Below are 14,804 nucleotides of genomic sequence, written 5' to 3' on the forward strand. Positions count from 1 at the left end.
ACATATCTGCCCTCCCGTTGCGATTTCCAAAAATGGAGATGATCTCCAATCATGCATGTTATGGTGCAATTAGCAAGAAAAATATCCCAACTTTCTGATTCTTGTAATGTTAGGGACAACAAGTTTTGATATCAGTGGTAGAACACCATCCTAGTCTTTATGTAACATAATTGTGGTTAGAATGACCCCTTAATTTATCTAGCGTACGTGTACTTTAAAACTTTCTCGACCAATAGTGTATCACAACATATATAACATAAGAAAATTGGTTTAGATGAGGATTTTACAAATTTCAATTGTTGAAATAATCAAAATCTAACAACGATAACATATTAATCAAATATTGATGACATTATCAGTTAAATAGTGACGACATATCAATAAAATTCCAAAAAGTGGTCATTTACGCAATTGGAATTTATATTTTCCTCATTTCAACTAGCTTCCCTATTATAATTAAAGATGGACACTAATCAACGCTAGTTGATCATAGTTGTGTGTTCGTTCTGAGGAGCACTAGTCATGTTCTTCAATTAAGAATCTTTAGACGTGAAAATCATGCATGTAGTGAAAAACAAAACTATGAAATTGTTTAATATAAATATCATGCATTCCATGTAGAATTGCTAGTTGTTAGTGGTAATTGGTGTAGAGGCCAGAATAAATCTGAAAGATGTTTAACTAAACTTTTAGTGAACAATTTTGATGCGTATAGCTCATTGTTATAGTTCGCAGTTTGCACTCATGATATGTAGGGGCCAAATTGTTATAGTTTCTACAAATCATATGTAGGGGCCACATTATGGATGGCGTCGGCACCAACTGTTCCCAATCAGGTTGCAGTGATGTGGAAATGCACAAAAGAATTAAAAGGCAAACCCATTATATATAGACCTATTGGGTTCTAAAACTATATATTGAACAAGAAGAAGAGCTGTAAACTAAAAACATGGATGGGAAGAAACTGGAGTACAAAGGCGAGGAGGCATTGAAGGAGATTGAGAGGCTCACAGCCAAGGCTGGTAGAGTTCAGTTGGACATTTTGAAAGAGATCTTAACACGAAATTCGAAAACCGAGTATTTGAGTAAGTATATGAAGGGATCAAAAGACGTATCAGATTTTAAGCAATGTGTTCCTGTCATTACTTACAAGGCCATTCAACCTTACATCAAAAGGATTACTAATGGTGAAGACTCGTCTCTCATTACTGGCCACCCCATAACTGAAATATTGTGCAGGTAGCTCTGCCTTTTCCTTTGTTTACTTGTTTTTCTATTTCTTTTTTTATCAATTTGTTTTACTCACTTGGCTTATTGCATTTGCAGTTCGGGAACTTCAGGAAGAGAGCCCAAGATGATGCCATCGATCGCAGAAGATCTGGGTCGTAGAACCTTTCTATATAATCTCATTATGCCAATTATGAACCAGTTAAATATCGTAACTACTCTGTCCATTAATTTATTGACATAAGCTTGTAACTATAGTATAAGGAACTGTTATCGGCACTTCAAAAATATGTAGTCCCTATGAACTTGTCTAAGGGAATTATCTCTCTTGTGTTTCTATTAACAAAAAAAGGCTAGAAGGACCTTTTTGGAGTGCCAACAACAGTTTACGGAACCAGTAGGATGTATATGTATCTATCTTGATATGCAAAAGTATATATATACAGTTATATACGTGTTTGATATTCTAACTGCAGGTATGTCCCTGGACTGGATGAGGGCAAGGCTATGTTGCTCTACTTTGTGAAGGCAGAAACGTCAACACCTTGCGGCTTACCAGCTCGAACGGTGCTTACCAGCTACTACAAGAGCAGCCACTTCAAGTGCCGTAGCCCTGATCCTTTCAACAATTGCACAAGCCCTGACCAGACAATTTTATGCAATGACAGCAACCAAAGCATGTATTGCCAACTCCTATCTGGTATAGTCCACCGCCACCAAGTCCTGAGGCTTGGCGCCGTCTTTGCATCCGCCTTTCTCCGAGCCCTTTCGTTCCTAGAACGAAATTGGATCAACTTTTGCAATGACATCCGTACCGGCCAATTAGACCCTTTGATCACAGACCCAGAATGCCGGTCATCAATGGCTCCCTTAATTTCTGTCCCTAACCCTAGTCTAGCCGATGCGATCAATGAAATTTGTAGCCTTCCATCATGGAAGGGAATTTTATGCCAGCTTTGGCCTAAAGCGAAGTACATTGAGGCTGTTATCACGGGGTCTATGGCACAATATATCCCAGCTCTAGAGTACTATAGTGATGGAAAACTTCCCTTGGTTTGCACCATGTATGCTTCCTCAGAGTGCTACTTTGGCGTTAACTTGAAGCCCTTGTCGGACCCCGCTGACGTGTCGTTTACCCTTTTGCCGAATATGGGTTATTTCGAATTCATACCGTTGGGAGAGAATGGGACTCGGCTCATGAACATAGATGATGATGAGGAGGTGCGTAATGATAAGCTTGTTGATTTGGTGCAACTGAGCCTTGGCTGCTATTATGAACTGGTGGTTACCACCTTTGCTGGTAAACCTATATTAATTTTGTTTCAGCACTACTTCATTTATTTCTTTTTCTCCTCATTATAGTGCTCGTTTAGGAGTGTTTTTAGAGTGGCGAAAGACGCTTTTGGGAAACCAAGAATGCTTATAGTAGAACAATTTAAAAGAGTTTTTGAGTTACAAAACCAGTACTTCTGATTCTTACAAAAGCCCTCACAAACATACCCTAAGATTGTTTAGTACCTAAGTAGTTAATTCTTTTGAGTTTGATGAACCATTAATCAGGACTGTATCGTCATCGAGTCGGTGATGTGCTCCAAGTGACTGGATTTCACAATAAAGCACCACAATTTCGGTTCATCTGTAGGAGGAATGTCGTTCTCAGCATCGATACTGACAAAACTAATGAGGAGGACTTGCACAAGAGCGTTTCTGTAGCTAAAAAGTTGTTAGAACCCTTCGATGCTCTTCTTGTGGAGTACACTAGCCACGCGGATACGTCACGTCTACCCGGCCACTACGTAATGTATTGGGAAATTATATACCATGGATCAATGGTGGACTCAACAGCCCCACTTGATGATAAGGTGATGCAAGAATGCTGCATTGCTGTGGAAGAGGAACTCGACTACATCTATCGCCGGTGCCGCGCATATGACAAGTCCGTAGGGCCGCTTGAGATTCGGGTGGTGGAGCCTGGGTCATTCGACGCGTTGATGGACTATTTCATCAGCCAAGGGGGTTCGATCAATCAATATAAAACGCCGAGGTGCATCAAGTCGAATAAGGCGCTTAAGCTGCTTGATTCTAATGTGAAGGCATGTTTCTTTAGTCCAAGAGATCCTAAGTGGATCCCTTAGACTCAGAGTGTGTTAATGATCATAGTCAAGTTTAGGACTCTTTTTGTTAGTCTTCATTTTCCTGCTACTGAACCAACAAAGATTCTGCACCTATAAGCTGTTGGTGCAATAAGTTTAAATATGCATTTGCTGCCAATATAATATGCACCTTAATTTGATCATTGTATTCATCATTTTTTCACATTAAATCCCGTAATGGGCACAGAAAAAACGTGTATAAAGGTAAAATAGGTAAAAAGAAAAGATTGATTAATTGAAATAATAAACATATAAACATAGGCTGACTCATCATCATCAGATGTGAAAAAATGGTCAATGGGTATAAATTGAAAATTCCCAAAAAAATGGTTTAATAATAAAATATGCTTATGGTTTTGGGTTGAAACCAATTTTTCTAAAAAACATAAATTATTGCATAATGTTTGTGTTTATATTTCACTATATGAAATAATCCGACCTATTTTTTTTTTTTATCATCATCTAAAGATCATATCTACAAAAACTTATTCAACTTGAAGATCGTTTAGAGGATATTTTCATATTATTTTGCACATAAGTTTTGATACAATATCGTATTTTTTGATCTTCTTGTAGATACTTTGAATAATTTTTTGGTCGTGCAAACCAAAGAGAATGATGACCTTGATGTCCATCTGTGTAAAACCAATCGACGGATAACAAGTAGCATTCTCATAGTGAGCCATTCATTCATTTGGTCCATATGAAGGGCTGAACGATCTCTAAATCAAAGGCAGAAGTAAGCGCTATAAGATCGACATAGGCTTAGGCCTACCCTCACTCTTTCAGCCTTTTTCTCTATTATTATTATTATTATTAACTTAGTATTATACCTTTTTTTTTGGTAAACTTAGTACTATACTTCTTATACAAAACTCTTAAATTCTATTCACCAATGGTTAAAACAAAAAGACTCTTTTTCTTTTCAATTCCAACAACAGTCATCCTAAAACTAACTTTAACATCTTAACATCTTATTTAATAAAAAAATCAATCTCTTAAAATTAAAACTTAAAAGTCTGGTTTAGTTTTATAAAAAAAATATCTCACATTGTCCAACTGAAGAATAATAAACTTTGAGCTCTTCCTCACCCCCTTCTTGAAATTTCATATATTTTGCCCTCCCAATCCCAACATAGAACAATATTAAAGTTTGTAAATCTCTCTGTTCTCTTTTAACTTTTTACCAAATTTTTAAAAGTTCATACATTTGTTCTCCAAATTCCAAATCCATTCTTTTTAGTTTTTGTTCAAAAATTCTCAACTCCTTCTATATTGAGATGGGGTGATGCTAGAGAGACTACTTGAACCATATTTTCATATGATGTGATGGTCTCCAAAATTAGGTTGAAAAACGGTCTCCTAACATTATTTTATTTTTTTTAAAAGGGATAACTGGTGGTAAGCCACGTTTATCTAACTCTTCTGGAGGCCGGGAAGACTCATAGAGGCATTTCAGCACCCAATCTCCTAACATTTTTCATTGACTTGATATTAGAAGTTAATTTCAATGTGGAAAAAAACATTTAGCGCCTTAGAAAATTAATTATCTTACAACTCCAAGCATGTATTATACTCTTGTAAGTATGATCCATTTATTTTATTTTAACATTATGTGAGGCCCCTTCTTACGTAAAATCCTGGCTCCACCACTACTCCAAATTGAATAATTTTTCCTATATACGATTTTAGATGTTGATAAGAGAATGAACGGTTTAGATTCTGATGTACAGAATGAAGATTGGTGAATATAACGGAATCCTTCTAAGAAGCTACTCTTATATAATTCCCTAACTTTGACCACAACAATATTGGATACCTAGAGGCAGCAATTGATGGATCACGTACACAAAAAAAGTCTCCGACAACTGTACTAACTAATACGCATTTGTGCTTGTCATGTGGTCTCAGGATAATATGGCACTCGATCGGTTAAGACACGACGCAGTCCACAATAATGCCACAATTGTGCACGTTGCATGTTCAAATTATATATGTGGTTGAACTAGTTCCACAAGATTTTCAGGTGCTGTGTCCGTTTGCAATTTGAGCGTAGTCATGGAGATAATCAATCGTTATAAAGTGTGTGTAGAATCTGTAGATATATCGATCTGACACCATGTTCAGGTCTGCACAGGCATGCGCATGCAAAAGGAACTCTCTTTTGGACTTGGGCGATTAGGGTTGAAGGAACATGAAGGATCTCAATTTCGCTGTTTACTACTTTTACCCTAAAGTTTGGACTTTACACGAGACGGACGTGCGCCACTATAGAGAGACAGAAAGCGAGTCACCATGCACTAGCTGTACCTTAAAAACGTTGAAATCATGTAGGAGGAAATCAAAGGATAATACATAAAATTCAGAATAGATTCTTATAAATTTAAGCTAAAAAAAATATAACCGAGAAAAATCACACAAAAAAAGGTTTACGTATTCGTGTCAAACTGTAAGCGGCAATCCTTTCTCTTTTCAATACAAACGAGCCAGATATTTTTCTTACAGGAAAAATGACCATATATGTGGCTAATACTTGCATTCCCTCATGGGGATATGCACATATTTCACCTCTTTTGAATAACATATATTCATCCTATAAATTTCATAGTGGGAACATTTCAATTGTTCGATCCTTCCTACAAAAAATCATTCAAGTCGGAAATCGTTTACTCATCTGAATGTATCAAAGAAATGAATAGTTCATTATGAATATGTTATTTGGTACTCACACCATCGATTGGTTCTATATATTTGGATGCATAAACAATCTCTAATTCAAATAATTTTTTGTAGAGATGGTCTTCAAATGACAATTAAGAAATTGAGCTATTCTAATTATAAAACTTATAAGGTAAATATATATTACTCGCAAGAGGTAGAATATGGGCATTCCCACCTTAGGAACGCAATTATTAACCATATATGTTTACATGGATCATGTAACAAACAAATGGGAAGGGAAAGATCACCTTAGGCAAGGACCATATATCTTATTCTCTCTTTTACAAACATGGTTTTAGTTCTTTCTTCCCTTCGCCACATAGAGTGGTGTCAAATACCCACTTCTCAAGCATCTTTACAGGCCAAAGACGATAAAGAAAAGGCAAAAGCAACTAATTAAATGCTCGAGCAGATAATGCAAATACGCACTATTATATGCTTATAATCACCAATAAATCATCAATGGATATTGGAGTGGACTTGGATGTGATTTGGCATCTAATTATGAGAAACATCAAAGTGTGATTACGTTATCCACCTGCATAATTCAAACAGTATTGCTATTTTTTAAGTCGCCTATTAGGGCTCATTTGGAAGTGTTTTCAAAATGACTGATTGTATTTTTGATGAAAATGGTATTGATATCAATCCTTAGTAAAAATCTAATTGGATCCTGAAAAACACTTAAAGTGCTTTTAAAATCCAAAATCAATTTCACCAAAAGCATTTTCAGTCATTTTAAGAGCACTTCAAAATGAACCCTATATTATTGTGTTAGGTTGCAAGATAATCAAAATCGACCATATTTCCTTTTTTATTTTATTAATAGTTTAATTAAGATTCATGGTGGCATACATATGATTATTAAATTCTAATCAAGCATAAGGCGTAAGTTAGCAGGATACTTCTAACCTGCAATTGCACGCAGCTACACAAATCAGCGTTTGTATTATTGAGCACAAATAAATCCATAACTTATATTAGAGACTTAATGTGCTTTTGCTTATCGGAATCCTCCAGCAATGACAAGGCAGATCTTTGCAACTTGGCCATTTGCTCCTTAGGGAAAAAGCCGCCATACAATCTTTCATATCCAGTCCCATACAAAATCCTCAAGATCTCACATGGCGTCCTTGCATAGGCCAGCGAATTTACATCTACTGACAGGACGTTAGTGACTGTCCGATTCTCATCCCCAAGTGTGATGGGTATAGAAAGAACTGCATAACAATTCTCTAATTGATTAGTTCACAGGTACGTGCCCTGCGAGAATCCAGGGTGGTGAGGGTTGGAGTGGTGGCAACATAACCCACTAGGTCATCATAAGTGAGTACATGCGATGCTAACAGATAATTGGCTGTATATTAGCATAAGGGTCAAATGGAGGGATAATTGACTGTGTTAGCACAAGGGTCGATTAGTGAAAAATTGTAAGAAATAAATCTGACCTTTAACAAACGATGAAGATGAAGTCAAAACTTACCTCTCTTGAGAAACAATATAATTGGCTTACAACAGGTCTAAGTCCATAATAAGCGGTTGTTTTACGAAAACACTGACCACTATTTATGTTGAAACAATCATAGTGATTTTCCTACTAAAATCATGTAGAAAATTGACACACAATTCCAATCCAACTATAAGTGTCAAGTATCAGAATTTAATTAAAGGTTCATCCCAAATTGATTAGGACAATTTTACACTGTTCAACAAAACATTTCCATACCAATTTGAAACACTATGACTGGTTCTAACTCCCACTATCATACTCACATTCTAACAAAAATCACACGGCTGAGGTTTATAAGGGGCCTTGTGAATCCTTATATCGCCTTAGTGATACTCTGGAAATTAAAACATACAATAATATACGGTTGTTAGTCAAAAATTAATAAATAGGAACTTATGTACACGAAGTTATACATTTTCTTTACATAAAACTTCAAAAAAAATTATGATCACATTGGTCTACCATTTGACATGGTAAGTGATATATATATGTCATGTTAATTAACAAATCTATCTGATTCGATAATGACTGTATAAATCACTTGTCACATGAGATGGTACATCAATATGGTTTAAAAATGTGGTTTCCTAGCATTACTCAAGTGCATAATGACCATTTTAAGATGCTAATAACAATTGTTAAATGATAATGGATGGACCTGATATGACCAAATTGTTCATGAGCGAATCCCCGATGTTCGAGCAACAAGCGGATCGAGATTGGCCTTCCGACCACCAACAGGATGCAGACCTCCCTGGGACAAAGTTTGGGGCGATCGCAGCGAGGCCTTTGCCAAAACCATATGAGAAAACTCACCGTCCAAGTATTCCAAGTTCAAGTTAGAGTTTTTGGCAAAAGTACTCACTATTTCCCTAGCTAAATTAAAAAAAACTCAGGTTTTTGATATTCAATCAAACATAATCATTTTGGCATTGGGTTGTAGGAAACTTGACCCCTTTTTAGATAGGTTTTATTCACCCCTTGTTCCGCCTTTCTCGCACACTCTGCAACCCCCATCTTCATGTCTCTCTCGCTTCATGCCGCTCTTGCTCACTCTCTCCAATTGCATATTGAAAGCCAAGGTTAAAAGGAGTTGTCACCGGGAAATACTTAACAATACTTGCAAAGGTGTTGTTGTAAAGGTGTAAAGACTCAAGATCAAAAGGAAGCTTCAGATAATGACACTTGTCAAAGGATTAAGGTATGTAATAGTTAGTCTGTTAGATTACTTAATGAGTAAGCAAATAGAATTGTATAAATACCAACTTGTACTGCTAAATTGCGAGGTAAATGAAAAGTCAATACAAAGAGTATTTCTCAGTTTCCCTCTCTAAAATTCTTCGATTTTCTCTCCTTCCTCTTCTGATTCTTTATAAGGAATTCATCAGGTTCTTGCATTCTTACATGGTATCCTAGCCGGCGATCTTCAATCATGTGCTTCTGCTACTTCCGCGCTCTGAATTCTTCTCAATTGGTACACAATTCTTGTTCTTGATCTTTTGAATTGCGATCTGCCAGTCTGAAATTGTGCATTTAAAACTTGTGCATTGTGATCTTGTTCTCTGGAATTCTTCGATTGCTTATGCTATTATCTCTCTCTGAAGTGTGATTCTTCTCTTCTTCTCTTCATGAAAGTGTAATTTGAAACCCTAATTCTGTCAATTCTTCGACCAAATTTCTCAAAGATCTCGGAAAAATGGTGAATGTTGATCAATTACGAATTGTGCAATCTCCTATTACTACTCTAATTCCCACTGTTTCAACCTAGGTGACGGTAAAACTTGATGATGCAAATTATCTTGTTTGGCATTATCAAATGAGGCTTCTTCTTAAAAGTCATGGTATACTTGGATTTGTTGATGGTACACATCGATGTCCTGTTAGATTTGATGAAAGTTCTGATAAAGAAGGTGTGAAAACTGAGGCTTTTCAAGTCTGGAAGATGCACGATCGTGCACTTATGCAAATAATCATTGCTACACTCTCTAAAACTGCGATGTCATGTGTTATTGATTGTTCTAACTCTCATGAAATGTGGACTAGCTTGAAAGATCGGGTTTCTACTATAACTAAAACCAGTATATTCCAATTGAAAACTGAGCTTTAGAATATTAAAAAGGATCAGAATCAGTGTCTCAATATCTGCACAGTATCAAATATGCACGAGATCATTTGTCAGTCGCTGGTGTTAAGTTTGAAGATGATGATATTGTGATTTTGGCTCTTAAAGGATTACCCGTAGAGTATAACACCTTTAGAACTGTAATCCGGGGAAGAGAAGATGTTATTTCACTAAAAGACTTTCGAGCACAATTGATTGTAGAAGAGGCTATAGTTGATGCTATTCATTTGTCTGAATCTTTTGTCACTGCTATGATTGCCAAAGATAATGGTAAGGCCCTGTTGCTTGTTGAAGGGTCATCTGCGAAGTCTACCTTTTTGCCATCTACTCATCATGGTGGTTACAATAACAATACTGCTAATAAATATGGAAGGTCTAGTTACTCAAGTGGTTACAACAACAATACTGGAGGATATAGGGGCAACAATTATAGAGGTAGAGTTCGGGGCAGAAATCAATTTGGGAACACTTTTCGGTTTCCTGCTAATAATTCTCATACTGGTGCTGGTATTCTTGGTCTTGCTCGAGCTCAGCCACATATTTCCACTTGTCCTGACCATGGTTATGAAGTTCCTATCTGTCAAATCTGTAATAAGAAAGGTCACATTGATGTTGACTGTTATCAAAGACACTCATCCACAACTGTTTCTTCATCTCCTGTTCAATGTCAAATCTGTGGGAAGTTTGGCCATTCTGCAATGCAGTGCTATCATCGAGCCAATTTTTCTTATCAAGGAAGGAGTCCACCCTCTACTTTAACTGCAATGCATGCTGCTTATCAACCATCTGCACCTCAGGAACAATATTGAGTTGCTGGCACAGGGGCTATATCTCATATGACATCTAATCTTGCTTCACTCACTAATGCTGCTCCATTTACTGGCACTGATACAATCACTACTGCTAGTGGTTCAGGTTTGCCTATATCTAATATTGGCTCTTCCATTTTACATGCTCCACAATATGCTTTCCAATTAAGGAAGATCTTGCATGTTCCCAAATTATCTCAGCATCTCTTATCTATATATAGGTTATGTAAGGACAACATGTGTTGTTTTATATGTGATGAATTCAGTTTTTGGATTCAGGACAAGATCACATAGAGACTGCTTCTCTAAGGACTATGTAGAGTTGGTTTGTATCCCATTTCCTTTTACATACCTCAGCACATACTTCATCATGCAGTTAAAACACCTCACTTGTCCAAACAGCAACATGGCTTCATTGGTCAACAAGTCAAGTCAAGTTTGTGGCACCAAAGATTATGGCACCCTTATAATGTTGTAGTTTCTGCAATGTTAAATCAGTCTCACATTCCCTTTTCTTTGGATGTATCCAAGTCTGTTTGTATAAGCTGTCTAGAAGGCAAGTTCACTAAACTGCCATTTCCTTATCCAGCTAATAAAACTCTACAACCTTTGGATATTATCCACAGTGATGTATGGGGTCCATCTCTAGCTATATCCATTGAGGGTTTCAAGTTCTATGTGAGCTTTGTAGATGAATATACCAGGTTTACCTAGATGTTTCCTTTAATGAATAAAAGTGAGGTGTTCAACATTTTTGTGCAGTTTTATCATTTCATTTTTACCCAATTTTCTGTTTCCATCAAAGTTTTTCAAAATGATGGTGGTGGTGAGTACTCTAGTACCAAATTTAGGCAATTTTTACTTGATAAAGGCATAACACATCACAAATCATGCCCTCATACCCCTGAACAAATTGGCCTTGCTGAAAGGCTGAAAGAAAGCATAGGCACATTGTTGAAACTGCACTTACCCTTTTACAAACTGCCAAATTACCTTCTAAGTTTTCATTTCCTGCTTATGCAACCTTTGTTTATCTTATCAACAGAATGCCTTGTCAAAATTTGTTAATGAAGTATCCTTACACATGTTTATATGGTCAATCACCAAGTTTGTACCACTTAAAGGTTTTTGGTTGTTCCTGTTTTCCTTTTCTAAAACCATATAATACCAATAAACTTCAACCCAAAACCGTTCAATGCATATTTTTGGGTTATGATGGGCAATACAAAGGGTATATTTGTTTTAATCCTTTATCTGGTAAATTGTATGTCTCTCGGCATATGCTATTTGATGAACTAAGTTTTTCATATGCACAACTTAGTTCTGTCTCGTCTAGTCCATCTTCATCACCTAGTGTGTCTCCCACTATTCTACTTGCATTAGTTACAGAACAAAATATTATTGTTGCACAATCACCATCTTCATCATCTTCCCATGCTAACATCTTATTGCATTCAACCCCCAGATTCTTTGCAGAACCATATTAGTGCCTCTGATTCTTTGAATTCTCCCACTAGTGCTTTAGAATCTTTCTCTGTACCAAGCCTCACACCCATGCTAGTCTCTACAGATACTACACAGTCCTTAATCCATGTGGATCCAGATTTTCAATCTGAAAGTCTGTGTGTTGTTCTTCCTGTTCCTACAGTTAATTTGCATTCTATGCAAACACGATCTAAAAGTGGTATATCTAAGAAGAAGGCCTTTATCACATCTGTTACTTCTATTGATCCCTCTCTCATTGAGCCAAAGTTTTTTAAATCAGCATGTAAAGTTGTGGAATGGCAGATTGCCATGAAAGAAGAGATTAATGCATTTTCTACTCAAAATACTTGGACTGTAGTTCCTCTTCCTCCTGATAAGAATTTGGTTGGTTGCAAGTGGGTATATAGAATTAAAAAGAACCCAGATGGCTCTATAGCTAGACATAAAGCTCGATTGGTTGCTAAGGGGTATAGTCAAGATGAGGGCATTGATTATAGTGAAACCTTCAACCATGTGGTAAAGCCAACAATTGTTAGGCTTATTCTTGCACTTGCAGCTCAGTTTTAGTGGCCATTGAGACAATTAGATGTCAAAAATGCATTTCTCCATGGTATTCTTTAGGAGGAGGTTTACATGGCACAACCTCCTGGGTTTATCAGTGATCTGCATCCATCTCATTATGTGTGTAAACTTCAAAAGTCCTTATATGGTTTAAAATGGGCTCCAAGAGCCTGGAATGACAAGTTTACAAGTTTCTTGCCCGGAATTGGATTTAAAGCTTCCCTAACAGATCTCTCTCTTTTTGTGCAGCATTCATCTTTTGGTATTGTTATACTGCTCTTATATGTTGATGATATCATCATCACAGTTAGTGATTCTTCTTTGATAGATGATGTTATCTTGAAGTTGACTAAAGAGTTTGAGATGAAGGATTTATGACAGTTACATTACTTCTTGGGACTGCAAATTTCATATAAACCTTCAGGTTTATTTGTTTCCCAAACAAAGTACATTCAAGATCTTTTGGAGAAAGTGGATATGCAGGATTCAAAGTCTTGTGCAACACCTTGTCTTCCCTATCATCGGCTACTCAAGGAAGACGACCACCCTTATCATAGTCCTGAGCAATACCTGACCTTTACTCGGCCCGACATTGCTTTTGCAGTGAATCAATGCTGCCAATTTATGCAAAGCCCTATGGAGTCTCATGTTGTTACAGTCAGAAGGATCTTGAGATATCTTAGGGGTACTATTGATTTTGGGATACATTTCAAGCTTGGAAAGTTACATCTTCAAGCCTATAGTGATGCAGATTGGGCAGGTGATTCTAATGACAGAAGGCCTACCTCTGGCTATGTGGTTTATTTTGGTTCTAGTCCTATCTCTTGGGCTTCTAAAAAGCAACATATTGTGTCTAGGTCCTCTACTGAGGCTGAGTATCGAGCCCTTGCTATAACTGCTGCGGAATTGGCCTGGCTTCGACAACTTCTTTGTGATCTGCAGGTTCCGTTGCTCACTGCTCCTGTGATTTATTGTGATAATCTCTCCACTCTTGCCAAAGGATTAAGGGATGTAATAGTTAGTCTGTTAGATTACTTAATGAGTACGCAAATAGAATCGTATAAATACCAACTTGTACTGCTAAATTGAGAGGTTAATGAAAAGTCAATACAAAGAGTATTTCTCAGTTTCCCTCTCTAAAATTCTTCGATTTTCTCTCCTTCCTCTTCTGATTCTTTACAACGAAATCATCAGGTTCTTGTATTCTTATAGTTGTCAATTTGCAACCATCCTCCTGCCTATACAATCTTGTCTAATTTGGTGTGGTTCCAAATTAAACACATCGTCATTTATCAGTCTATTAACCCTCATCCGCGGATCCAAAATTTGAATTAGCAATTCAGAGGTTCATCAATTAGGGTTCTTATCTTACAGCCACTGCTCCAATCAAGACGAACCTCTTGTTCCTAATCTATAACCACTGCTTGATAATGTTGATATGGCGGCATCAATAATGTTAATTTGGTGTTAATAATGTCGACATAACATCGATAATATATATTGGTATGGCGTCGTTGATACTAATAGAGTCGATATTAATTTGGTCGTTATATCGTCTTTCACGTAGTGGAAGTTTTTACTGGTATAAAGGGTGAATTATCTCTGCAAAGGGCAAATATAGTAATAGCACAAGGAATATGAGTATGTTTGATTGAATTTCAAAACCTGAGTGCTCTTTTGTTGAGGTAGACAAATAGCGAGCACTTTTGCCAAAAACCCTTCAAGTTAAACTGAAGCAGCCAGGACCTGAAAGCTGAGGAGATCCAATGCAACAAGGAAAACAAGGGTAACACTGAAATAAGATGTAGTTTTACTAGTAGCCATTGCTGCTAAATTCATGTAATCAATTGTATGAGTTTACTAAAACGGTTTGTGTACGAATGAATGAACCATGCAGTTCTGCTAACCTTATAGGCATGGGAGCGCTAATAATTCAAAAGGTGGCTTTCTTGCATATTAAAAGTGCACTTGCATTAAAAAAAATGAAAGCATTGCATCTTGGGTGTGGAATGAAATCAAAATGAAATTCACGGGTTCAAACTCTCTTATCTCCTCTTAGAGTAATTTATAATTAATAGAAATATCGCTTGTATTAAAAAAATGAAAACATGCCTAGCTTTTTAACAAAATAATCTTATATCCTGAATTTTATGGCCTACACTAGTAACAACATTTTCAAGAACTTTGGCTTCGCAGTAGGAGAGAAATTTTTAGTT

General features: G+C 36.7%; 1 protein-coding gene and 1 pseudogene across 1 annotated transcript; both read left to right on the top strand.

The window, feature by feature from the left end:
- Positions 1 to 914: 914 nt before the first annotated feature.
- Positions 915 to 3,523, top strand: LOC137714664 (putative indole-3-acetic acid-amido synthetase GH3.9). Its single transcript, XM_088690473.1, has 4 exons — positions 915 to 1,239; positions 1,327 to 1,428; positions 1,704 to 2,527; positions 2,788 to 3,523. Exons 1-4 carry the CDS (start codon positions 950 to 952, stop codon positions 3,360 to 3,362), a joined length of 1,791 nt encoding a protein of 596 aa, XP_088546599.1. The 5' UTR covers positions 915 to 949; the 3' UTR covers positions 3,363 to 3,523.
- Positions 3,524 to 13,065: 9,542 nt separating this feature from the next.
- LOC148697707 (secreted RxLR effector protein 161 pseudogene) lies at positions 13,066 to 13,677 on the top strand (annotated as a pseudogene).
- Positions 13,678 to 14,804: the final 1,127 nt, after the last annotated feature.

This window comes from Pyrus communis, chromosome 3 (genome assembly GCF_041283825.1).
Source record: "Pyrus communis isolate YQ-2024b chromosome 3, ASM4128382v1, whole genome shotgun sequence".
NCBI lineage: Eukaryota > Viridiplantae > Streptophyta > Magnoliopsida > Rosales > Rosaceae > Pyrus > Pyrus communis.